Raw genomic sequence first — 25,532 nt, forward strand, 5'->3', positions numbered from 1 at the left:
TTGCTTGCTAGTGGCCTTTGATGCGGATGGCCTGGTGCCGTCATCCCTGGCCCTGGCCTTTTATGATGGTGTCCTCGCCTGTGCCGCAGTATCCTCACCATCGCTGTCGGAATCTCTGCCTGTGGGGGACCAAGAGAGGCACAGCATCAGCACACGGCGGCGTAGGTCATCCCACCGCTTTTTCACATCTTTGACGGTGCGGGCGGTGGTGTCGACCGCACCGACCTTTCTGGCCACTTCCTCCCATATCTCCTTTTTCTTGATCTGAGCAGGTCGCCTGAGCTTTACTGCGAAGAACACATCAGCATTCTGGGCCAGAGTGTCGGCCAACATATTCAATTCGTCCTCGGAGAAGTGTACCTTGAGCTGACGGGAGACACCTTTCTTAATGGCCTTTGGCATCCTGGTGGCGATGTATGTGGTGGTTTGAGGATCCAGGTCCTGTGTGTGGAGGATTGCAATCGATTGTGTTTTTCAAGATGGTCACCGTTGGATTTCCCGTTCCGGCACAATGACGTTACTTCCGGTTCTGGTATTACTGGTCCTGGTATTGCCGGGTCCGTTTTTTAGGGGTGGACAGAGGCGGAGGAGGTGTCAGCGCATTACATGATGCCGCTAACAGGGTTTTGGGGGTGGTTTACGGCATGCCGGTACGCGCATGCACGCATTCTCATAATCGGCCGCTGTTAGCGCCGTCAGTGCTACTTGGACGTGGTATTGCCTCCATGCCGGTAAGGTTTGGTTTTTACCACGATTCTCGTAATGAGGCCCAATGTCACTTTCAGCATGCCTGAACCACCATTCCCACCCCCTTCTAAAAACAAACTGAGTTAGGGAATATTTTCCTCTATCACCCAGTGCTCTGGTCTGCCCAAAAACGCCTTCCCATAGACCGGGGGGGGGGGGTTAGCCCCCCTAGGGTGCCCCAGTCTCTTCAGAGAGGGAATAAGATGACGGTTTTTAATATAAAGAAGGATTAGGTGACAGCTTTTAATTGAAAATATAAGCTGTAGACCATCTGCTTATATTTTGAAGCGCGCAGGGCCCTCCTAGACATCATTTGGGTTCCCTAAGGGAAGTGGGATGGGCCCAGAAACAATATTTTTACTCAAGGGGGAGGCTCTGTAAGAAACAGTTTTAATACCACTGCCACAGACCTTCCTCGAGCTGTCATGGACCAATAATTGGCAGTGTTACAACATTCACCCTTTTAAAAAATGGGCACAATTTTGGCAAAGCACCAAGACAGGGGGCGCTTGTTATCAAATTTAAATAAGTAAAAGGTTTTCGCCAAAAGGGGGTCCCAGACCTAGGACTTACATTTTTAAATAAATCAACGGGCAAACAATCAAATTCTGAGGCTTTCCCCAATTTTGGCATTACAGTGCTAATCTCACCTTATCTCAATGAACAACCAAACAATCCAAACCCTGAGTAGCTAATGGAAGCGATGAGCTAGGAGGAGTAGAATGTGACCAGCCTCCCCAGGGTTGGCTCTCTAAACCTCTTGGCTCATACCAAGCAGATTTGGTAATTGACCTTTCAAGGTTGAGGACATTTACTGGGTGTGTCAGTATTTTCTTAAAGGCTGACTGGTTGACATCGGAAAAAGCCGTTCCTAGCATTTCATAATACTGAAAACTACTCATCCCTCTTCTTTGATCTCACCTCCAACTCATAGTTGGAGTACAGCCCACATAACTTGAATACCCTTTGCTCGGCTGATGACTTTAAGACAGCAAAGAGGATGCCCTTAAATCTCCTAAAGATATATCTTCCTATGTGTGCAGGCGACAAAGGGTTTGATCAGTTGTACCAAGTCATAATAGAGGGCCCTCGAGAGTTGCTAAACTGAATTACTTTGGAAACGATGCAGGACAAAAATGGAAGCAATGTGCTACAAATTGAAGGCAATAATGTGTGTATGTCCAAAGCTTCGCAACTGAGATCATGACCTTTAGTCCTTAGCAGCGGGAGCTACCAGTGTAGGCACACTGGTCAGACCCTAGTCCATAAAGAGGAGCACAGGATCCTGAACTAGCGAAATCAATTTCTATAAGGTTGCAAGAAAGATGGAGATGGTCTCACATACCTGTTAAATAATAAGGAAATGTCCAAAATGCCTACCTCGTAACTGCGACTGCACAATTACGGCGACTTTGGTGCATTTCCTTTTACCGACTTCCATTACTGCGGCCAAGGGTCGCAGCGGGGTGTCCCCTGATCTCCTTGGGCGCAGTAACAGGAGTTGGGGTATGCAGGGATGTCCCCCGCTTACCATTCTGGCAAGCAGGGGGACACATTTCTTTTTTAAAAACACAAAAAGCACCTTTGTGGCGTCAGCTCCGACCCACGTAAGGGGGTGGAACCGCCGCTGCAGGGATAGCGGTGAGTCGGCAGGGCACACAGAAGTGTGCCGCAGTAAAGGTAAGTCGGGTAGGGGGACGTGGGTAAAGTGATCTATTTGATCACTGCGCCGTGCCGTAATTGGCGTCAACATTTTCATCTGCGTCGTTATGGGCGGCGCTGTGATCACAGATTCAATAATAACAATAGGTCCCCAGATTGAAGCATAATCTTTTTTTTTTTTTACTTCTCTTTTAACTTTATTGTGTATTTGGTTTTAATAAGAAATGTGCATATCCAGTGAGTCAGTAACAACTGGGCAAATAGGGGGATTAAGGGTAATGTTAATCCATGTCAATAGGCACCCAAAGCCTAGTTTAAAGCTGGTCTTCAAAAGCCAGGTCTATACATTTCCGAAAGGAATGACTGCCAATCATGATCCTGTAGCTTGTTTTGAAGTCCTACAGTGTTCCATGAAATGAATTTCAGGCTACAAGACTGTGGTGCGATTGTTAACACCAATCTCTGATCGAAGCCATGACGTGAAGAGGGCTGGGGCCGTCAATCATCCAGAACCAAGACAGCCCTCGACAGAACAATACTACTAGGTATATCCCGAGTGGGGGAACAGCATTGGTAGGGAACATTGTAAAACTACTTAAGGGGTGACTCCCAATTTGAATCAGGGTGAGGTTAGAAATGCCCTGAACTCAATCATAAGGTCATGAGAAATTTCTTAATTAGATGCATTCTAAAAGAATCAGCAGAAAGGCCTGTAGATCAGGAATTCTGGCTACTTCCTGTATCAAAGTCAGGCCAAAGTCCAGCCCGTGAGCGCTCGTCAATGCAGAGGATGCGCTCTGGGCACATCAAACTGGCCAGCTGCACATGTCACGCAGCAAGTTACAAGCCTTAGCGTCAGTAGGTACAGCATTTCCAATGGGTTGGCGGGAAACCATGTAAGTGATGCTGTCGGCCCTGTAGGCCGTTGATCAGGCATATGTGCTGGTCGGTTGTGGCAAGGTAAGGTGTGCCTGCTAAGGCACTTTCCCATTTTGCCCTGGTTGTGTGGGCATTCCAAATCTGATTACCAGGTCAGAGCCGCCGGGAAAAATTGCCAGCAGGGAGAAAAAGAGGAAGTGATTCGCTCCTTTTTGTGAATCAGTATGCTCCATCTGTGTTTGTAGGCGTTTCTCTCACTTGCATTTCCGGTCCATCCTTGCCACTTCTTCCACCACACACATCTTCAATAAGGAAATTGGGTGTTATTGGAGTTACATTCCCCCATTTATTCCCAGGTAGACCTGTGTACACTGCACTCACACAGCACAATCTGCACAAATGCAGTGTGACGGCTGCATGCCGATTCACATGCAACATTTGCAGTTGCAATTCAAGTTACAAATTAGTCACAGTGACTTTTCGGACCCATGTTGTAATTTCAAAATACATTTCATATGGCAAAGCCAAATTGCTGTGGCATGCTAGAAACGACAGATATACCAATCAACGACAAGTGGCAGCATTCCTGCATCTCTGCAACCTGTAACAAGACTAAAGAGGTCATGTCTATCGACAAAGAGTTGGCCAATCCTACCCAAACGAAAACCACACACTGGAGCTCTTTCAAGCCTCGGCTTTTACACCAAGATTTATGACCTTCACAGATTCTTCATCTAGCAGATAGAGAATTGAGCTGCTCCCAGAACCTTTTGCTACAAGCCCACTCCCACATCTTTCAGGTCTATCAATACAGAGGAGATGTTAAACTATAAAAGCCTTAAACATTTCCAACGCTCAAAGGAGGCTGTGCTCTGTTCATCTGGCCAAACAACTCGGTGATACCCTGGCGATATCACTAACAACCCCGTGTAACTCCTCCCTGACTACTTGACTTCCAAACAGCCCGAAGGCAGCCATGATCACTCCCGTGCTGAGGAGACAAGATGTGGACCATGTAGTGCTACATCATCTCCTTCAGAATAAAAAGGTATCTGTCAAGATTGGAGCATGGAAACTGCTCTACTAGCTACGACAGAAGACATTCTCCAGAACTTAGATTGTAAACGCCCAGGAAGGGACATCATCCTGGACAGCCTAGTGCACCGATTGCCTCATCTTAATGCAAAGACTAAATCAATACGAAGAATTAAAGGCACAATGTTGGAATGGCTCGCCTCCCTCCTGATCAAATGCACAGCTAGTAAGAAATGTGTTAGGTTCAGGTCTGAATCCTTCCCTGATGCATGTGGTCTGCCCAAGTCTCGGCCCTACTCTCAGGTTTTTAATACCCACGCCTTTCCAGCAAACCTGATCTTCTAGAACAACATGATGGACTTCATTTGGATGATACTCACATCAGATTCAATCTGGAAGCCTGTCGCAATATGGGTGCAGAACGGTATACACCTTGCTGGTTTGGGATACTGTAGCAGAAAACCTAATCTGTGGGGCTACCCGGACCAACTTGCTCTGCAACAGAGAGCTGGGTCGCACACGCGCAACAACAAGGTTAAGGACTGGGGCATTACCTCCGACCAGGACTAGTCTCGACAAATGACATTCCCTCCTGAATCTAGTACACAAACTGCGCCCAACTCTAGAGATGAACTTCAAGATCCAGAGTATCCAGGCCCAGGTAATCTAAAAACGAGAGCAATGCATGGTATTCTATGGGTACACCTCAAAAAGGGAATTGCATGCTTGTAGGCCGTCCAGAACGGGGCCGCCCGCCTGACCTTTAGCCAGAGCAAACACGCCATGGCTCAGGGTCGCTCATTAAACTGCACTGACTCCTAATCTCGTAGCATATCGACTTCAAGCTCCTCCGCATAATCAGAAAGCTGTACTGGTTTTGAGGGGTAATGGGGGAGCCCTAATAAAAGGAGAGCCAAATATGCCCCCGGCGGGGTTCCACTCACAGATGTTTGAATCTAGTGATGCTCGCCTATTGAATGTGGAAAGGAGCCGGATATCATCTGGACCCACACTCTGGAACATGCTCTCTGGCCACGCACCAAGAACACAATCATCGAAGTTCATGATAATACTTAAAACTCTTTTCTTCAGGAAGACCTTCTGGGGCCAGACCTGAATCTCTGAAGACATTTCACGGCTGTGCGGCCTTGATGCATTCAAGACTTTCTTCATTCAAATTGATGAACCCCTCGAGACAGTAACAGGCTAAAGAAATGCAGCCCTTGTAATGCCATGATCATTGTGCTCTGTTTGATTTATTTATTTGATTTATATAGCGCTGTACCAGGGCGTGTAGGCATAAAAGCGCTAGACAGGACAGACGACAAAAAACACATGGCTAAACTTAGGTCAGTGATGATGCGCGAGTGCAGGTAAACAAATCATTAAAATAGAGCAGTTTTCAGTCCACGTTGGAAACCAGAGAGCGAGCTTCATGCTCTTAAGTCTGGAGGCAACATAGGGGAAAGACCCCTGTGCTACCAGTGACAGCCTAGGCCTTGGTACCTGAAGGAGACAGGAGTTATTTAATCTAAGCCCCCCACCCCACGAACCTGAAGTCAGGAGAGACTGCTTGAAAAAGAACTGGGGCTTTTTACATATAGGCAGTTGTGTGTATGCACAGCAACCGAAAATAAATCCTATTGCTCAGGGTATCCAATTTAGGGCCCTCCTGGCTACTGACAATGGTCAGTGTTGTGAAGGCCCTCAACGACATGCACCGCGTTGCTTGGGATGATTTGTAGACTGGTGATTTCAGCCTTGCCTATGCCCTGAAGGAGGCTAGAGCAGTAGTCTAATTCTTCGCCAATAATTGCCCGTGCTATAGTGGCACAGTTTGTTGAATAAAAGAAGGGTCTAAGTTGTGCGAGCAGTTTGAGGTAGTATGATGTACCAGAGACCAGGCTGTTGACATATGCCTTCATGTTGAGTTTCTGGTCGAGAATTATTCCCAGGGTCTTAACTGTGGGCAGTGTTGCGATGGCACAACCTGCAATCACACATTGCCGATACTCAGAATTCAGCTGGGGCAGTTGAGGCACAGTACTAGCAATCATAAGCTCCGTCTTTGAATCGTTGAGTGCTGGGCCATTGTCCACCACACAGGTTTGAATAAGACTATAGATAGAATTGATGTTGTGGGAGTCTTGGTGCTATTGCCTGCTTCCCCACATCCCTTACTCTCCTGTGTACACTCTGAAGTATCGTGGATGCAGAGGGCACCTAACAAAGCACCAAATAAATAAAGTAAATAATTACAAATAAAAAGGAATCCCACCAATCATGAATACAAACTCAACATGACCCAAATGGACCCCTTTAATGCCTCTTACTCCCCTAGCCTATTACCATAAATCGTAACTAATCTAATCTATGAATATGCAGGTGAGCCATGCAACGACTTGATGGGTACATCCAATTTTCGTGCTCCTAGATCAATACAATCGAACCCAAACATGGTATAAAGCTAAGGTCTTTCATTGTGAGGGCATAGAACGTAAGGCATTTTAACCTCCCGCAAAGCACACACATTCCGTTTCCTTTTCTTTTACACGTCTTCTTCCTTTTTAACTACTAAAATGTGTTGAAATCATGCAGGTTCTACCCCAAATTCGCTGGTTGCACCGATTTCGCAACTAGTCCCTTAAATACCTTTTCATTCTCTGGCGCAACATGATCAGGAATTCTACAATATTTCTTGAAAACATTAGCAAACTCTGTACACAGTATGCTTTAGATCACCAATTGATGTGGATTCGACTTTCACTGAAAATCAACAATTCTCAGTGTTCTAAGAAACACTGTTAGAACTATTTAGGACTTTTTTTCTCACTGGTTCTATTACTGCAATTTTAGCTTCATGAACATTCATGGTTTTAGCAAAATGTCCATCAGTGGCGTCTAGTCACTGAAGCTGTAGTGTATACATGTATATTTGTTTTTCAGTTACATTCCTTGTGTACAAAAAGACAAGAGGGAAAGAGGCGGCTACAACTACTCTTTGCAATATTGTGTTGCTCTTCGCTGCTTACATTAGAACACTCATGACATTAAAGTCCCCTAAAATCTGTCTCTAACTCCCTCTCTCACCTTTCAGTCTTCTTTTTGCCCTCCTCCAAGGGGTTGGAGGTCTTTCCTTGCATTGTTAACATTGCCGCAGATGGCCCCACATCTTTCTATTCGTCTCTCCATTCTCCATCAGGCTCGCGGTCACATGATCTTGTTCACACTACACTGGCTACGAATAAGGAGTTATAAACAGGAGACAAATGTGTGCACATCAACATGAAACATATTGGGAAAGCCAATCACATAGCAATTGCTTTTTGCGTTGGCATCAAATGCAAGGCACTCAAATTAAATAGAAGATATTGCCATCAAATGGCAGGTGTTCGCGCCCAAATGCCAGATTTGCCTATCAAAAGTCCATTAAAACGGTCATGGGGAGAACAGCACCTTTAAAGTTTGCCTCTATGGAAAGTAACTATAAGACTGATGAGAGGACCAGTGTTTCTGGAGAAGGGTTGAGGGCCATGGGATGTGCCTGGAGTACTCAGAAAATAAGCAGTTATGTGTCCACTAGACCCCTATGGCTCTCTATCCACAGTATTATCAGTCTTGTTTTGCCTCCAAGAGGAGACAGTCACCCAGGAGCCAAAACAAAAAAAGACTGCAATTTTCATTCATGCTGTGGTGTCATGTAAGGCTAGTGCCTTACATGACACCACAGCATGAATGAAAATTGCTGTCTTTTTTTATTTGAATGAAGCCAATACAAGTCCAGACTTACAGTAGTCTGTTAGTCTAGACATGTATTGGCCTCATTTGCAGTACACTGGCTCATTAAATTGATAAGATTGCTATTGTACAATGGCAGGTTCCTATAACTTTGACTTAGTAGAGGTGCTTCTCATGGAATTCACAAATTCTCCCACAAGGTGCGTAGCCTCTTTGGCAGTTCCTCTGTGCACAGAAAAACCACCACCACCATGGCCATAGTTGTGCACCACATTGAGCCGCCGGCCATTCTGCAGCAACACCTCCTTCTCCACTCTCACAGTTGTCCTTGTGGGCCTGAGGCCCACCCGCTCCTTAGTCTCCTTGACAACCTGAAGAGAGGGCTCAAGAGCACAGCACCTATCAAATATCTCCTTGCTGACACTGGCATCTGGTGCTAGACTCCATGTGTCTTTCACTCTTGTCCCGCCAAGGGTAACATTGCTTATGCCCGGGTAGATATATGTGGAGCCGGTGCCATCGCGTATAAAGTGAGTGAGCCAGGGAGCCTGAACCTTAAGCACCTGTCCTTGCACTGGGTAAACCTTCATATCTCCTAGAAGCTCTCTTGATCCAAGACCTGAACAGTTCACAACAATGTCAAACTGGCCATGAAGGTCCCACAGGTCTTGTATTTTTCCAGCATGAACATGGCCACCATTTCTTTTTAACCTGGAAGAAAAAATGAAAGGTTAGTAAAACTCATAACTTAACCAAATGACAGAAGATGCAGTGACATTAAATGATGTTACACGTGTTCATGGTCAGCTCACGATAAAGAAAAGGCCAATAGAAGTGATTCAGAGCTTAACCACAGCATCACGGATGATGCCAGAGAGATTCCACATTAGTTAAATCAGTAAATATACAGTGAGCCATATCCCATTATGTTGCCCAACCAAACAGGGTCTTTCTGCTCCTTTCCAATTTAAGATGCATGTTTTACCAAACAAATGATCATATCTAACACGTATCAAAGGCTTTTAGTTTTCCTATATTGGCAAGCCAAGGATCCTTAGTTTCCCTCGCTTCACATATTGTATCTATGGTAAGTAGTGAATGCCAAGCTCTCTGGAGGGGAGAGAGGCAGACGAGATACTAGCACTAGTAGCACTTTAAATAAATAAGTCAGCACAGAGATAAAAACACTTTGTGGCGCATTAAGAATATGGCAGTTCTGCAAAAAAGTGGCGTTAATGGAATGACTGCCATTTCTCCTGCTCTGCCATACTATGAGTTTTGCCCTGGAGTGGGGGATTTACCACCGGCATCATGCTGGAGGTAAATCCTCCCACTTTCTGCTGAAAATCATAATTACTGCCGGCGGAATTACCACTGTGGTAATTCCACCAATATCCCACATGGGCGCCAAATTAATGGGGACTAACACTGCCACCACCACATGTAATCAGGTGGTAAATCCGCCGGACCAAGTGGTGGGAATGGTCATTCTGTTGTGTAGTATTCAGGCGGATTTGCTGCTGGAATACCACCCAACTCGCAATGAGCCCCTTTGTATTTAGCTACCTTACAGGTGCAGTTAGTAACTATAGGAAGACGTTACATTTAAAATGCTCATAGTCATAGGTGGAAACATCAATTGTCCATTAAACATTAAGGGTAGGTTCATCCATGGGTTATGGATTTTGTATGGATTACTGTGGCTTGGTAGAGTCTGTATGTAATGGGTTAGTGCACCAAGGGAATGGAGGAGGATACTGGACCAAAGGGTGCACAAGCACTGCGCAGGGCTACCTTAGGATTCAGGTTGGTAGTGGGGCAATGGGGCATTGGCTCGGTGGGAGATGGTCTTAATGCTTAGCTTGGTAACTGAGGCTACAGGTCGAGAATATATTTAAGGTTCGTTATGTACATGCATTCTTATTTTGTGCCCGATCTCCCACAATGATATTTCTCAAAGCCCCATCTGGAAAGTCATCCAACCAAGGATACATTTTTGTTCTCTCGAGCAGAGTTTGGGTTAAAATACCAGCCAGTGATGGAACAGAGTTAAAACAGAGTTCCTGTTGAAGAGCTCCATAGATTCCTCAGAGGGAGCTGGCAAGACATGCAATACTTACCGTAATAGCATTTCTGATGATTGTATCTGCTGGTAATAGTGGTAATCGTGGAGTATTGCATCTTGTCTTTCGAGGATCGAAAGGGGACGTCGACATGGGCGTGCTTGTAACATTATCCCTAACGTGACTTGTGGTGTACCCAAAATCCATCACGTGTCGAGGTCCCTCTGGTTGTGTTTTTTCTGCCATGAGGGAGCTTTATAACTATCATGAGTGAGTACAGATAGAAAGAAAGTAGTAAGATGTCTATGATCCTTCTACTCTGAGTGAGGAGGAAGGGTGGGCGCATGTGAATCTAAGCAGATACAATCATCAGAAATGCTTTTACGGTAAGTAATGCACGTCTTCTGATGCTTGTGAATCTTCTTAGAACCACATGCTGTGCATAGACTAGCGAGCAGTACCCAGAGATAGTGGTGGAATGTGAGAAGGAATAATAGTAAAGAGATGTCTTAGTACCTTGTCCAACCTGAGAATCAGACCTAGAGTGAGTATCCAGGCAGTAGTGTCTTGTAAAGTTGTGTATAGAACTCCAGGTTGCTACTTTGCAAATGGACACGAGAGGAACATTTGCAATGAATGCTATGGAAGCCCCAGTGCCTCGAGTAGAGTGTGCTCTAGGCTTAAAGGGCAGATCTCTCATGGCAAGAGTGTAGCAGAGTGTGATGCACTTTACAATCCACTTTGAAATGGCTTACTTGGAGACAGGGTCCCCTTCTCTACCAGCTGCCAATGAAACCAAAAACTGATTTGTTTTCCTTAGTGGTCTTGTTTTTCAAGATAATATATGATTGCCCAGCGCACATCCAGTGAGTGCAGGCATCTTTATGCCACTTTAGTCGGGTTCTGCAAGAAGGTGGGTAGTTCTATTGATTGGTTCACATGGAACTTTGAAATTAATTTAGGCGCAAACCTTGGGTGAGTGCGCAGAACCACCTTCTCCTTGTGAATTGTGACAAATAGGTCTTGAACTAAAAGGGCTTGTAATTCACTAACTCTTCTTATTGAAGTGACTGCCACTAGGAAGGCAGCCTTTTAAGTGAGTGCTTTAAGGCTAGCTTTATGCATAGGTTCAAAGGGAGATCCCATTAGTCTAGTTAATACCACATTTAGGTTTAATCCAGGAGCTGGATTTGAAATTGGGGGATGAAGTCTGTTAACCCCTACCATAAAAGCGTTGATTACTAGGATCTTCCACCACAACATCTTTTTCTGGGAGGTAGTATAAGCTGAAAGTGCAGCTAGGTATACTTTCAGGGAATTAAAAACCAGATCTGAATCGGGTATAAGACAATGGGCCTCATTACGAGTCCGGCGGTAACCGAGGCGGTAAAACTACCTGGTTACCGCCGGACTCGTATTACCATTCCGCCACCGTGATTCCCGGAATTACTGGGGCATTACAACCCCGGTTTTCCGGGAATCACGGAGGCGGAATGGTGTTAATCCCCATTCCCATTGAGTCCTATGGGACTCAATGGGAATGGGGATCATGGAAACACCGGCAGCATCTCGTAATGCTGCCGGTGTTTCCTCGTCCACCTGCAGGCATGCGGTGTTAAACCCGCCAGGTCAGACCTGGCGGGAACATCACCTCCCGCCTGCAGGAGTCGGGATCAGGCGGTCCGGAAACAACGGTGGCAGCGGGTTTACCGCCACCGTTATTTCCGGACCGCCTGATTTGTAATGAGGCCCAATATGTGTTGGTGAGTAGTCTATGGGATTGATGCTGTTAGAATGGCACCAGAAAACGAAGCGTTTCCATTTATTGCAATAGCAATGTCTGGTGTTCGGCTTTCTAGCTTTTTAAAATGATGTCCATGCATCTCTGAGGAAGTTGGAGGTGCCCAAACTCTGACTTCAGGAGCCAGGCCACTAAGTTGAGAGTTTGTGAGCATGGATGGAGTGTTTCCCCCTTGTCTTGTGATAGCATATTGTATGGGCAAGGTAGCTTCATCGGAGGAGAGATTGATATTGCCATCAGATGGGAGAACCAAGGTTGGCAGGCCCACATTGGGGCCACCAGGAGCATTGTGACTGGTTCCTGGTGCATATTTTGCATTATCTTGTTTAGTAGGGGGCCGGGGGGAAAAGCGTAGACAAATTTCCCTGACCATGTTATCCAGAGACTGTTCCCCTTGGAGCGGTTCTGGGGGTACCTTGTGATGTAATCTGGGCATTGTGCATTCTCCAGAGTTGCAAACAAGTCGATCTCTGGGAAACCCCATTCCGCGAAGACGTTGGTGACGATGTCTCTGTGCAATCGCCATTCGTACTCTGTGGGTAGTGGGAAGTCTCTGCTGAGCACGTCTGCGGGCAGATTCTGTTCCCCTGGAACGTGTTGAGGCAGGAGGAACATCTTGAGTTTGAGAGCCCACTTCCAAATGTTCTGAAACAGTTTGGATAGCCCTGGAGAGTGTGTGCCCCCTGTTTGTCCAGGTAATACATGGCCGTGGTGCTGTCTGTGAGGACCAATACTGTTTTCCCCTGTAGTTGTGTTTGAAAAGCCTTTACTTTACTTTATTACATATATAGTGCGCAGCCATAGACCCATGGGTGTGAGGGCGCGGACAACAGATAAACATGACAAGAAACAAGCAAAGACTGTCCTGGGAACAAAGAGTTCTCCGAGAGGATGAACTCAATGGAGTACTAATTAAAGAGGTAGGTTTTAAGACCCTTTTTGAAATTGCTCAGGACTGAGAAACTTCTCAGATGGCTGGGCAGAGCATTCCAGAGCGCCGGGGCCATGAACATAAAGGCACCCAATTGCGCTTTTTTGGTTTTCAACCTTGGCTGGTAGAGAAGGTTATGGTTGTTAGAGCGCAGATTTCTAAGGCAGGTTTTTTTCCTATGTACCTTTGTAAATAAGGGGGCATCGTACCCATGAGGCATTTGAAGGTAATGACCAAAAGTCTGAAGGATATCCGAGCCTCCACATGGAGCCAGTACAGGGCTCGACGCGCTTCAGAAACATGGGCCCTATAAAATAGGCCAGCTTTGACTCTAACCACACCGTTCTGAACCACCTGAAGACGATTATGGTCATTTGCTGGAACCTGCCAGCAGACTGCAGCAATAATCAAGTTTGGCTCCTAAAATAGCTCGGGCAATAGACTCGTCATTCTGTTTGGAAATAAACGGTCTCAGGAGGGCCAGCAATTTAATATAATAGGTGGCGGATGCAACTGTACTGGCTTCGTAGGGCTTCATGTTAAGCGACTGATCCAGAACCACTCTCGAGACTTTTACTTTGGGGAGAGTGGGGATTTGAACACCCCCTAGCTGGAAGTGCTTATAGGCTAAATCCAGTTTAGCTAAGATGCTCTCAGATCCCACCACCATGAGTTCAGTCTTACCACAGTTGAGTGCGAGATTATTTAGCATCATTCATTGTTCAATGATGGAAAATATGCGATTAAGTTCACTCTCATCCAGGTCATGCTGACCAGTGAGAGGGATGACACATTGTGTGTCATCTGCATAGTTAGAAAAAAGTATACCCTCTAGGGCTTTGAACACTGCTAACAACTCCAACAGATTTGGATGCTACTGCTGGGGACCAAACTCTGTGTGCCTTGTGATGAAGGAGGTGAGCCCCCCATCAGAGATGCGTTTGTAGTGAGAGTGGCTTCTAATGCAGGGGTGGTGAAGGTTTTCCCCTACAAGAGGTTTTCCCTCGAACACCACTGCAGAGAGAGAATGAGGGCACTCTTGCATGGGGCACATGCGCAAACGTGCATGTGGGACTGAGCAAATGCAGGAGGCCATCATCTCCAACAGTCACAGGGCTTTGCGTACAGTCACCTCGCGATTAGCTTTATAGTGACGGATCTGGAACACCATGTTTTTAACCCTCTCGTTGGAGGGGATGACGAGGCCGTCTTCTGTCCGAATCAGAGCCCCCAGAAATTGTTTGACTTGGCTGGGGTCTAGGCTGGACTTTTTATTGTTTATTTAGAATCCCAAACTGAAGAGTAGATCTACCATCTTTTGGATGCTTGATAGGCATGTTCTGTACGAATCCCCTGTTATTAGCCAATCGTCAAGGTAAGGATATACCGGAACGGACTGACTGCGCAGGTGAGACGCTACTACCGCCAGCATCTTTTTAAATACCCTTGGGGCTGAGGCAATGCCCAAGGAAAGGACCTTGAACTGATAGTGTTTGTCCTCTATCATGAACCTTAGGTATTTTCTGTGCGTTGGCAGCAATAAAATATGAAAGTATGCATCTTTCATGTCCAATGATGCCATGTAATCCCCCTGTGTTAGTAGAGGGATTACCTCTTGCAATGCTTCATTCTGAACTTTTGTGGCTTGACAAATTTGTTCGCTGGGCACAAGTCTAGCACAAGGCGCATGGTAAGATCCTTTTTGGGTACAAGGAAGTACACTGAATAAATACCCTTGTTTACCTGTAAATGTGTACAACATCAATCGCGCCCTTTTCTTGCAGGATCTCAACCTCTTGCAATAGGATCTTCAGATGTTCTGGTGATAAGCCTTTGGATGTTGGTGGTCGGTATTGAGGTGGATTGCTGAACTCGATACAGTAACCGGGGGTGACGGCCTTGAGCACCCACTGATCTGTGATGATTCCCTCCCATGCATGAAAGAAAGTTGTTATCTGTCCCCCGACCAGGGAGGCACAGGAGGCGACCTGGACCGGCAAGTCATTTTTGATTTGAGGCCGGGGAGCCTCTTGGGGTGGAGTTTCTACCCCTTCCTTTGCCACGGCGCTGCCCTTTCTGCTGATATTGGCCACAGGCAGTTTCTCCTTGTTCTGAGGACCATGGTGTATTTCCCGTTACGTATTGATTGTGTGGGGAATGTGGGAAAGATTGCCATTGAAAGGAGCAGCAAGAGTTAACCCCTAGCTGCTGGTAGGGTCTCTGCGTAATCTGGTTTAGAGACTTTAAGGTTTCATGTTCCTTTTTTGCTGTCTCTAAAGCCTCATCCACTGCCTTTCCAAACAGGTTTGTTTCTTGCACTAGCTTGATAATGAGGGATGCCTAGGTTTCAGGTTTAAATCCCAAATAGTTTAGCCATGCATGCCTTTTAAGCAAGGTACCGTGGGCCAGTGTCTATCCAGCTGTTTCTCCAGCATACAGGTTGTTCTTGAGGATGTTCTGATTGGCCTGCCTCCCCTTTGATACAACCGCAAGCAGGCGTGATTGTGTTAGCTCTGGGACTTCTTGCAGGCCCTCCTGGAGCAAATTCCACTCGACATCGCTATAACTAGCCAGCAATGTGGTGTTGTTAGCTAGCCTAGTGGAGTAGGCTACTGATGTTGTTATGCGCTTCCCAAGGGCATAGAAGTTCTTGCAATCCTTGTCGGGCGGTGCCTCAGCCATAAACAAGGGTACTCGTACTAGTTGTGACCACCAGGGAGTCAGGAGTGGCATGTCCCCAGATATATAGCTGGTCTGTTGGAGAGGGGCGAAAATGTTTTTTGATGTGTGGGTTTACAGCTCTTGTCTGAGATGGAGTCAACAAAGAGGGGGCGATGCACCTCTTGATAGAGTTTAACAGAGATATTGCTTGACTTGAGGGTGGTTTTTCTTTTAAAGTATCCTCTACATAGTCAGTATCTTTTACTGCCTCTTGAGTAGCAATCTGAAAGTGTGCAGCTGCTTTTTAAATAATGGCATTGAATGCCATCTGGTCATCAATAGGAGAGGCTTGTTTTAGGGGAGGTGAGGATGGAGGATCTATACAAAGTGTGTCTTGATCTGGGGTAGTGGACCGTGACAGCCATGGTGCCTCGCCCGCTGGTTGCTCATCACCCCAATCTGGAGACTGGTCTATTGTCTCGTCAAAGGGATTCTCTCCTTGATCATAGGGGTCCTGAAGGATATCCTCTAGTTCAGTTAGGTCACACATCTCCTCATGAGGAAACTCACTGGAAGTTCTTTGAAGTTTGGAAAAAGTAGGATAGGTGTCTTCCTCTCTTCGCCTTTTAGAGGTGATACATTTTTCAGAAAAGTCCAGAAACTTGGAGAGCTTGTTCATGTATCCCTCAAGCCTATCTCTGGTCCTTAAAGATGAACCAGAGAGGTTTTGAGGGGGAAAGGGCTCTTCTGGAGGTCCTGTGTCTCTAGGCGGTCAAAATTTATCAGCCAGTGGACTTGGGTCTGTAGGCGGTTGAGATTTAACTGCCAGTGTCTTAGACAGGGGTTGGGAACCCTCCGAATATTCTTCTCGACTTTCTCTTTCAACGTGTCTTTCGCCATGTCATTAGGCCTATTAGCCGCCGAGATGATGTTCGCGAGACTCTTGCGGATCTCTGGCATACCTGGGAGAGTCTTCAACGGGCGTAACGTCTTTGTTGCGTTTTTTGTCGCCGCCAAAACCTTTGGCGCGGACGCGCTCTTATGATGTTTGGTGCTGACGCCCTTTTGTTTTGAAAGCCCGGACGCATGCCGTATGGACAGTTGTATGGAGGGCGGCTGACCATGGGGATCAGTAGATTCCGTCAAAGGTTTTGACGTACCTGCTGGCATCTGTGGCCTCCACGACGAGTCCATCGAGGAGGCTCAGGGGGTTGTGTGTTTTCCTTTACGTGGTGTGTGTGTGTGTGTGTATATGTCTGTCGCTGGGGTGTAGTCTCCCTATAGCAGAACCGGTGGTCTGCATATCAGTGCCAGGGACGGACACCTAGGAATCTGCCTGTTCCTCAGGGTGGTCAATGGCCTCTGCCTCAGAGTATTGGATGCTGCTTACAATCCTCGTCACTTGAGGCGCCTGCGTCGGCGGGGGAGCTACTCTTGGCTTGCAGCATGGTGTAGGCTGCTCACCGCTTTACTCGCTGTTCTTTTATCGTCTTTGGAAGTAAATGTTGGCAGGACCTGCAGGACTGCTCTTTGTGATCTCGAGGTAGACATTTATTAACCTCTGGTGTGTGTCTTTGCATGGATATTTACAGTTGCAAGAATGGCAAAATTTAAGACATCCTCTCCATAGCTCAGGTTAAAAGCGACAGCGAAACCAGAAGGGAAAAGAGAGGGGAGAAGAAAATGAATTCTTAAAAAGAAACAGAACCCCGGGCCCCACTCTCCCTACTGTGTAGGCCTGGCCTGAGGATCGAGGCCACGTGTTAGACAGCGTCAACCGGAGCACCAGTCGCCGAAATCTGCAGTTGTCTTCCGTGTTGGTTCTGGAGTAGTCGTTGGTGAAGGATTGATGAATATTAAGCGACTGAAGGTTGTGGACAATGAAATATAAACTTAGCAATTTTCGAGCTCTGCATAAAGCGATCAGCTAGCTGGGTGGAAAAAATCAATCTAAGGGACCTCGACGCTTCAGGGATTTTGGGTACACTACACGTCAAGTTAGGGATAGTGTTACAAGCTCGGCCATGTCTACGCCCCTTTCCGATCCTGTAATGACAAGATGCAGTACTCTGTGATTACCACTAGATGTCGGACTATATGCACAGCATGTGATTCTAAGCAGATTCACAAGCATCAGAATGCTTGGATACCTTTTAATCAAGTTTCTCTGTTATTGGCTGGAGCTGCCACACTCTCAGATTGGGCTAGGGCTGGAGGGATTTTGATTAGCAAGTCCCTGTTATTTTATGACATCAAACAGTTACATGAGGTTCTTTAAGGTAAAGGCAGTGCTGGAGGCCATAGTGAATGGTTCATTGAATCTGGTGTACATTGCAGGCTAGTACAGCCAGACAGAGGGACAGCTCTGGTGGCATAGGAGTGCAGGAGAACTCCAACAATGGTGAGTGGGTAAAGAAGCAATCCTTGGCATGCTGGGATCATTGCATGGGGGTAGGTGCAGTTAGATTTGGCTTAGGCTCCCAAGACCACTTTTGATCTGCCAGGCCACCTTGATTTGGGTATTCTTGCCTCTCTGCTCTACTAGTCAAGGCTTCCAGAAGCCACAAGTGCTTGCGTCTGGTCTTGCCCATGGAGATGATAGAGAAGCTTCTTGGCTTCAGCCTAGTAGTTGGATCACCTGCCAAGTAGTGCTTCACTGTCATGTAAATATTGGAAAAGTGCAGATTCAACTATGGGTTCCACACATCCAATTCTTAGGTCAGCATCTACAAGCAATTGTATATCTTCGACAAGGTAAAGTTAGCATAACACCCAGGCATAGCTTGGCGATGATGAGGGCTTAGTTCTCTTCACTTTGCTTAAAGATCCTCACATTCATCCAGGTGGTAATCTGGTGATCAACATTGAGTGCCCAGGGTACCTTGCTTGCTGGAGTAACTAAGAAATTCACATCAATCTTTGAATCAGAGATGCTCATCAGGTTTGCGATGGATGAGATACAACCATTGGGGCCTGTTGTGGATCCTGGTCAAACCAAGCGTACAGTGAGTCATTGCATGTCTGTGGTGGATGGCTACTGTGAGAGACTTGTTTTAAGCGGTGGAGTGGCACTCACGGAGTTGCAGCTCTCATCCCGGCCTTCTAGGCGGGAAACACAGAAATGACAACCAAGATCTGGTGGGTGGTGCACATGGTACATGTGTGGCACTGACCAGAGGGGCAGACAGTGTGACCCGGTGTGACTGTGCAGGTGCACCAGCCTTTACTTCAGTGAGATACTAATCGACGCCTGCCTCCACCGAGTAGAGCAATCATGGTTCACAGCAGCCTGCTGCCATCATCATAGCGAAACATTTGCAATCACAAGCTGTGCAAAAGACTAAAATGGATACATTTGCATGACAGACAGTGTAAGGGATCAAGAGTAAGACTCGGACACAGTGGCATTATGGTGATTGTTAAAGACTTTTATTGATAAAATGAAAGGGGGGTTGGGGAAATCCTACTTATCCCTAACTCAAGGAGAGGTCTCCTTGCCTCAACAAAACTAAGGAACATCTGTGTCAGAATGTCCAAAACAACAAGTTCTAAGTCCTGTGTCCAAAATCCTAACCTGACCCTCACACACTAAACTCAATATAACGTGAAAGGGAAAATGTCTTTTAGCTGATCTCCAGCAGCAACTTTCCAAAGTTTCAACATAAAGTTCCAAAGTGTTCTACCATTTAAAGGGGTTCTTCACTTCCCCTAGATTTCTCTATGTTTTCAATGTTCTTCACTTTCACATTACCATACTCCACAATCTCAAGGGGATCACTCTTCTCCCGAGTTTCCTCCAGTTTACACAGTTCATCAACTCAAGATATACGATTTCTCTATTGATCTCCTTTTGGGTTATAGCATCCCACAAGCTAAAGGGGTATGACCCCTCCCTGAGATCTGCACAGTTCCAAAATTCACAGGCTCAATGAGTATGCCTCTTCCTCTGAGCTTTCTTAGATTGTCCACAGTTCACAGATTTCACAGATCAGCCATTCACAGCTTCCAGGGTTCTGCTTCTTCCCCAGAACTTTCTTAGCTTTTCCACAGTTCACAGGTGTCACAATTCACAGGCTCAAGGCGTATGCCACTTAGCTTTCTTGAATTAACCACAGTTCACAGATTTTACCTGCAAAAGGGGAGATAGACTCCCTTAACCTAGATTCCACACATTTGGGGGAACAGCTTTACTCCTTTTCCAAGTTCAACCATCTTGATTGGGTGCAGGTCCCAGATTCGCTGTATGCCTGGTTTACTCTCCTGCCAGGACTTTCTTAATTTGTTCAGGATTTGGGCGTGGGTCCCAGACTCGCACTTCTCGTCAGTAATCACCTTCTCTTTTATATATGTCCAAGATTGTTAATTATACTTTACATATATTGGGTCAGTGACCCCTCTTCATTTGTCTTAGTCTCTTTGCTCAATCACCCCGGTATCCCAGCTCCCTTGTTTGCGCCTACCAGGTTCATCAACGGTACACAGCATCTGCGATGAAGCACCCCGGTATCCCAAACTCGCTTGCTAGGGTCACCGGTTTCCATCGGCTGCTTCAGCGTCATTCGCGTCTCACTGTTCTCGCAGTAGCTTGCTTGCCGGCTGGCAGGGTACCACATCTGCTCTCCGGTTCTCGCTTTCCTTCCTTCACCCGACAGCTCCTGCTATCTGTGGCACAAGCGCAGCAAACCTTCCGTTTCAAGACTTCCCCAGACGGCACCTCAAGCAGCTTCTCCGCTCCACACTGCAGCCTGCTCTCCTTCGTTGTCCCGACCGACGTTGGGAGAAGTGAGTCTCTCTTTCTCTCCAGGTGTGGTGTTTTTAAATGTACCGGCACCTGTTAACCTTTTCCAACAATTGGAGCAAGCCGTTTGCTTTCCAGTTCTAGTGATCTTCATTACGCCAGTCCTCTTCCTCGTCTCAGTGTCATCAAGCAAAGTAGAATGTAAATACAGTTGGTGACTGGTCATGACTGGAGGTTCTACACCCACACTACAGTATGCCATAAAGGAATAGGGAGGCAAGTGGGTGTTACCAGAGGCTAAAGAAACAGGGAAATGCCTGCCTTGACCTAGCGAGTCTATTCTGCCTCCTCTGCGGTTGTCTTCCCTCATGTGGTCCTCCCAAAGATGGCCACTCCCAGGTTCAGAGTCGGGTAGCTTCTGCCTTTCCCTGGCCACATAAGGGGAGATTTCCCCTGTGGGGAAAACATTCTGCAAAAACAGTGAGCGTGTCCAGGGAATAATTGGAGGCTGGAACAGGCTCAGTGGGGAGCAGATGTGTCATTAGTAAGACCTGCTTCACAAAAGGTTACATTGAGAGCCACTGAGGAAGAGATTAATATCTCTGACGTGAATCATGCCATATCAAAACTGAAGGCACAGGTGAATGCCTTACAGTCAGACAGCATTAGAAATGTGAGCAGAAAATATTAAAGGGAGATCCAGGCACAATAATATACATGTGGATGGAATTCTGGAGGGCTGAGAGGACACGAATGCAGAGGGCTCCCTGGAGAAGTGGCTAAAAGAAAAGTGGGAACACATCGGTCAGTCTTCCTAATATGTGAATGAACGTGCTCACAGCGTGCTAGGGTAGAACCCACTACCCCGTGCACCCGCCTTGGTCCTAGCTGCAAGAATAATGAACTAAAGAGAGACCCAATCCTTGAAGCAGCAAAGAGGGCAGGCCTGATCAAACAAGATTCACTCAGTATCACAAGCTTCTCCTATTGCACTCTACGATTGCACCAAAAAACTATGCTCATTTAATGAAGTTAGGAGGAAGCTATGAGATCTTCAGATTATGTGCCATGAGGTGGTGTGAGAGGAAGGATTCCTGCAGAAGGTTAGTGAGCTGAAAATTGCTGGCGATGTCCATGCAGTCTCCTGCCACTTAGCAGAGCAGCAAACGCCTGAAACAGGCACGCCCAAAGTAGATCAGCTCATTTTGAAATCCCAGTGTCATTTTCACAAGACCGCGGCTCAAATGTTTGTGCTGTTATTTTTTTTAAAGTTTCTTCATATTGAAGGTTTTGTTGATGTAAGTAGATACATTGTTAGATGGTGAATAATTGTAATGGCAATAATTGAACTTTAGTATGATGGAGAAAAACCCAATATTGCCACTAATAGTAGTTACCGCGACAGCCTCTCAGGTTCTGATATAATAGCTGACCTGGTTGTCGCATTAGGGATGACAGAATTCCAATATGTTTATAAAGATTTGTTTTTGGTCCCATTCTTGGATGGCATTCTGGTTTGTCCCTAAAGGCGAGGTGCAACTCCAGGTGGGAGCGACCCATGTCAGGGGGAACTGGTGGCAGTGCTGTTATAGAAGACAGTTCTCCACCATGTTTGTGTATAGATCAAATGTTGGGTGTTATAATGATAATAATTTGGGGTGTCATTTATGGGGGAAGGTGGCACCAGCATGTTATATCCTAGATATTACCTGGATTGCACAACGGGGAATGAGAGCGCAAGAGTTTGCACCAGGTGAACGTGCCAGTGAGTTATGATACTTTTTCAAGATTTTCTAAGATGCTACAACTAATGTACCTACGGCATGCATTATGGTTTAGAATGAAATGCCTGATAAGAGGTGGTTGTACTCGTACCTGGTTCGAATAGATGTTTAAATACCAATGATTCAGGAAATGATATAATGAAGGCAGATCATGTGTTGATTGCCAAACACAGGAACGGACAGTTAATCGGCTCTGCCTATTCCTCATATGCCGATGGGTTTTGATCTGGATTGCCAGGTGGCTCCATTTTAGGGGGGTAACACCTTTTCTAATTAAGGTGGGGGTAGGGGAAAATATGGCAAGAGTTGAAGCCAAACATTATTGCCTTATGGGCTTATGAAATGGTTTAAAGGAAGGGTTTTAATCTGGTGCCTTTAACTGTAGCTTGGATATACACCTAGACAGGTTGTGTCCTGCAGCACATTCCATGACAGGCAGCGGAATCACTACAGAAAGTAATGGAAGATTTCAAATTAGTTGATTTCATCATAATAAACTTTCTTTTGATTTGACAGATCATAAAAGTCACATGCAGAATTCATAGAGTACATTAATAACATTTGTGACATATTACTAAAATTTGTGAATCCTTCAAACACGTCTTTTAAAATATATAATGGTCATAAAACAGGTAATACATCCAACGAGATTAAAACATCTTTCCTCAAACCAGTCTAATATTTCGCTCGTATCCTCCAGGATTGGTAAAGGAAATTCCTATACAATGAGTTGCCAGTTCATTTTCCCCCTTCATACATAATAGTATAGCCTTTTAACGCACAGTTGTTTACACATGGGGAACAGGTATTTCCCTCTGATATCACGTTATTTCAAACAGAAGGAACTAAAGTGTGTGGTGCTCTCAACCTGAGTCAGACAAAAAGGACACACTGCTGGGTTTAGCGGGCTCCATCTGTGCTGCAAACCAGCAAGCAGCAAAATTCTAAAGCAAAGTTTTGTGTAGAGGATTCTCATTAGGGTCGGGCGCATTCTATCCAGGTAGTTCTAGAAACTTAGATTTTGTTTCCACGTTAGGGATTCCACGCTGCAAAGCCACACATGTAAAGGTCCCTTAAGTGTGGAGAAAGAGCCCCTAACTGCTCCCTCCGTTTTAACAGGAAGGCTCAGTGCATTGGTACCAGAGGTGACCAATGGAACCACAGCAATGTACACTCTTTAACTTGGCTTTTCGTCTAACCGTTCGATGGTCCATCAAATTTGAGAAGCTTGTGTGTGCATGCAACAGAAAAACAAAGCATTAAAGCCTGACGGCAATCGCGGCCAAAAGGTGATGGCGTGATAGGTGGTCTCTGCAGTGCGAGCTGGATACTATAATCTAGCTAGTCACTTTGATTATGTTCAACTTGGATGCATGTGGAACACCCTCAGGAAAAGCAATTCCCATGTCCCTTTTGGAGCCATTGGGCCTCATTACGAGTCTGCCGGTCCGGAAACAAGGGTGCCGGTAGCAACGTACCGGCACCCTTTCCGGACCGGCAGACTACAACTCTGCCTGCCGGAGCAGATGCCCGGTAGGCAGGGTTGCCATGGAAGCACTGGCACCGCTGAGAGCGCACCTGTACTTCTGTGCACCCATCCGTGCACCCATTCGCTACTTTTGAATTTTGAAGTTTAGTTTATTTGTAAAGCCAAGTCAGGCCCAGGGGCAACCGGGTGCATACTCTTGAAAACAGGTTACAGTAACAGTAAATACATAATAAATGTACTCAAATATACACATATACAGCAAAAATACCATTTACAGATTATAATACAAGTACATTATGGGGTGTATATACACATAACTTATATAACACGTAGAAGGCAGGACAGAGTAAGGGGCCTCATAAGTCATGAGAGAACAGCCAAGATTTGGCGTTGTTCTTAAAAGTTAGGAACAATGGTTCGGTTCTGATGGAGGTAGGCAAAGTGTTCCAAAGTTTGGAGGCTAGGACAGGGAAGCTCATGCCACCCGCTTTTTGGAGTTTGAATATAGGCAGGGTGAGGCTGTGAATTTGGGCTGATCTAGTAGGTCGAGAGGAGGTGTGGAGTGTAAGGCGAGAGGAGAGGTAGGGTGGGGCATTGTTATTCAGGCATTTGTGGGTCAAGGCTAGAGTTTTCAGGGCAATTCTTTGTTGTACCGGGAGCCATCGTAGGTCAGATCTGAAGGTGGAGATGTGGGATCGTCTCGGGATGTTTAAGGCTGCCCCTAAGGCATTGTTTTGTTCAGTTTGTAATTTATTGAGGTTGGACTGACTGGTCCCTAGTTAGAGAGCACTACAGTAATCAATTTTGGCCATAATTAGTGTTCTGGCAAGGGTGATGCAGTTAAGAGAGTTTAGAAAGGGTCTGCAGGTGGTGATAAGTTTGCAGGTATAGGCTGAAGCTGACCTTACTGCGTTTGTTTGTCTGTTCAGGGAGAGCGTGGAGTCCAGATAGATGCCTTAAGTTTTAGTGTCTTTGGAGACCTTAATATCATTGCCGTCGATGGTGAAGGACTTGTAAGTTTGATCTAATTTGTTAAGACGATGGCTTGATCCTAGTAATAAAAGCTCAGTCTTTTCGTCATTAAGGCAAAGTTTGTGATGTGCCATCCAGGCCTGAATGACCAGGTAGACATCATTCAAGGCTTTAGTGTCTGCTGTGTAATCACCGGTGATGGGAATGAGTATCTGGGTGTTGTCCGCGTAGTTGGTGTAAGAGACACCTAGATAGTCAAGCACATCGAAAAGGGGCTTGGTGAATACCTTGTACAACGTACGGGACACACAAGAGCCTTGAGGAAGGCCACAATGAATAGGGGAGGGGTCTGCAGATGATGTAGGTGAAAAGACCCTCATAGATCTGTTGCTCAGAAATGAATGGATCCAGGCATTGGCAGACTCTGAGAAGTGGGCCGCAGATTTAAGATGTTGGCAGAGTATTTCGTGGTTGACCAAATAGAATGCCGTGGAGAGGTCAAGGAGTAGGAGTAGTGATAACTTCCCATTGTCCTCTAGTGTCTCCATCTGGGTTTTCAAATCAATCAGGGCTGATTCAGTGCCATGTTTAGGACGGAATCCTGATTGTTTTAACCCCAGAAGATTGTTGGATTTGAGGTAGTCTTGAATCTGCAAGCAGGCTGCACGATCCAGGATCTTGAGCAGAAACGGGACCGTAGTGATTGGTCTAAAGTTGGTTGGAATGTTAGGGTCAAGGGAAGGTTTTTGGAGAAGTGGGATTACCCACGCATCCTGAAGGTTGTCCGGGACTATACCCATCTTGAAGGAGGCGTTTATGAATGCTGTGATGAAAGGGGCTAAGTCGTGAGATGCTTCCTTGGTGATAGGTGCCGGGCAATGGTCACCTTGGCAGTTGGACGGTTTGAGGTTGTTTATGATTCCTTCTACTTCAAGGGTGGTGAGCGGGGAGAAAGAGAATGGTTTATGAGAGGGATTGGCTTGGTGAGAATTAGGTATGGGTGTGGTCAGTGGTTGATCAGACTGTAGGGAT

The 25,532-nt window shown here is 46.1% G+C and overlaps 1 protein-coding gene across 6 annotated transcripts in view; it reads right to left on the reverse strand.

Moving 5' to 3' along the window:
- Positions 1–2,565: 2,565 nt before the first annotated feature.
- Positions 2,566–25,532, reverse strand: part of DDO (D-aspartate oxidase) — a 364,955-nt gene continuing 341,988 nt past the window's right edge. For 4 of the 6 annotated variants that reach the window (XM_069607761.1, XM_069607757.1, XM_069607760.1 and 1 more), the window contains one exon: positions 2,566–8,772. In XM_069607761.1, the coding sequence (XP_069463862.1) occupies positions 8,205–8,772 (568 nt within the window). In that variant the 3' untranslated portion in view covers positions 2,566–8,204. The remainder of the gene's footprint in view (positions 8,773–25,532) is intronic. The other 2 variants (XM_069607759.1, XM_069607762.1) reach the window with 1 other exon arrangement.

Source organism: Ambystoma mexicanum, chromosome 4q, assembly GCF_040938575.1.
Source record: "Ambystoma mexicanum isolate Mex_15411 chromosome 4q, UKY_AmexF1_1, whole genome shotgun sequence".
NCBI classification, from domain to species: Eukaryota; Metazoa; Chordata; class Amphibia; order Caudata; family Ambystomatidae; genus Ambystoma; species Ambystoma mexicanum.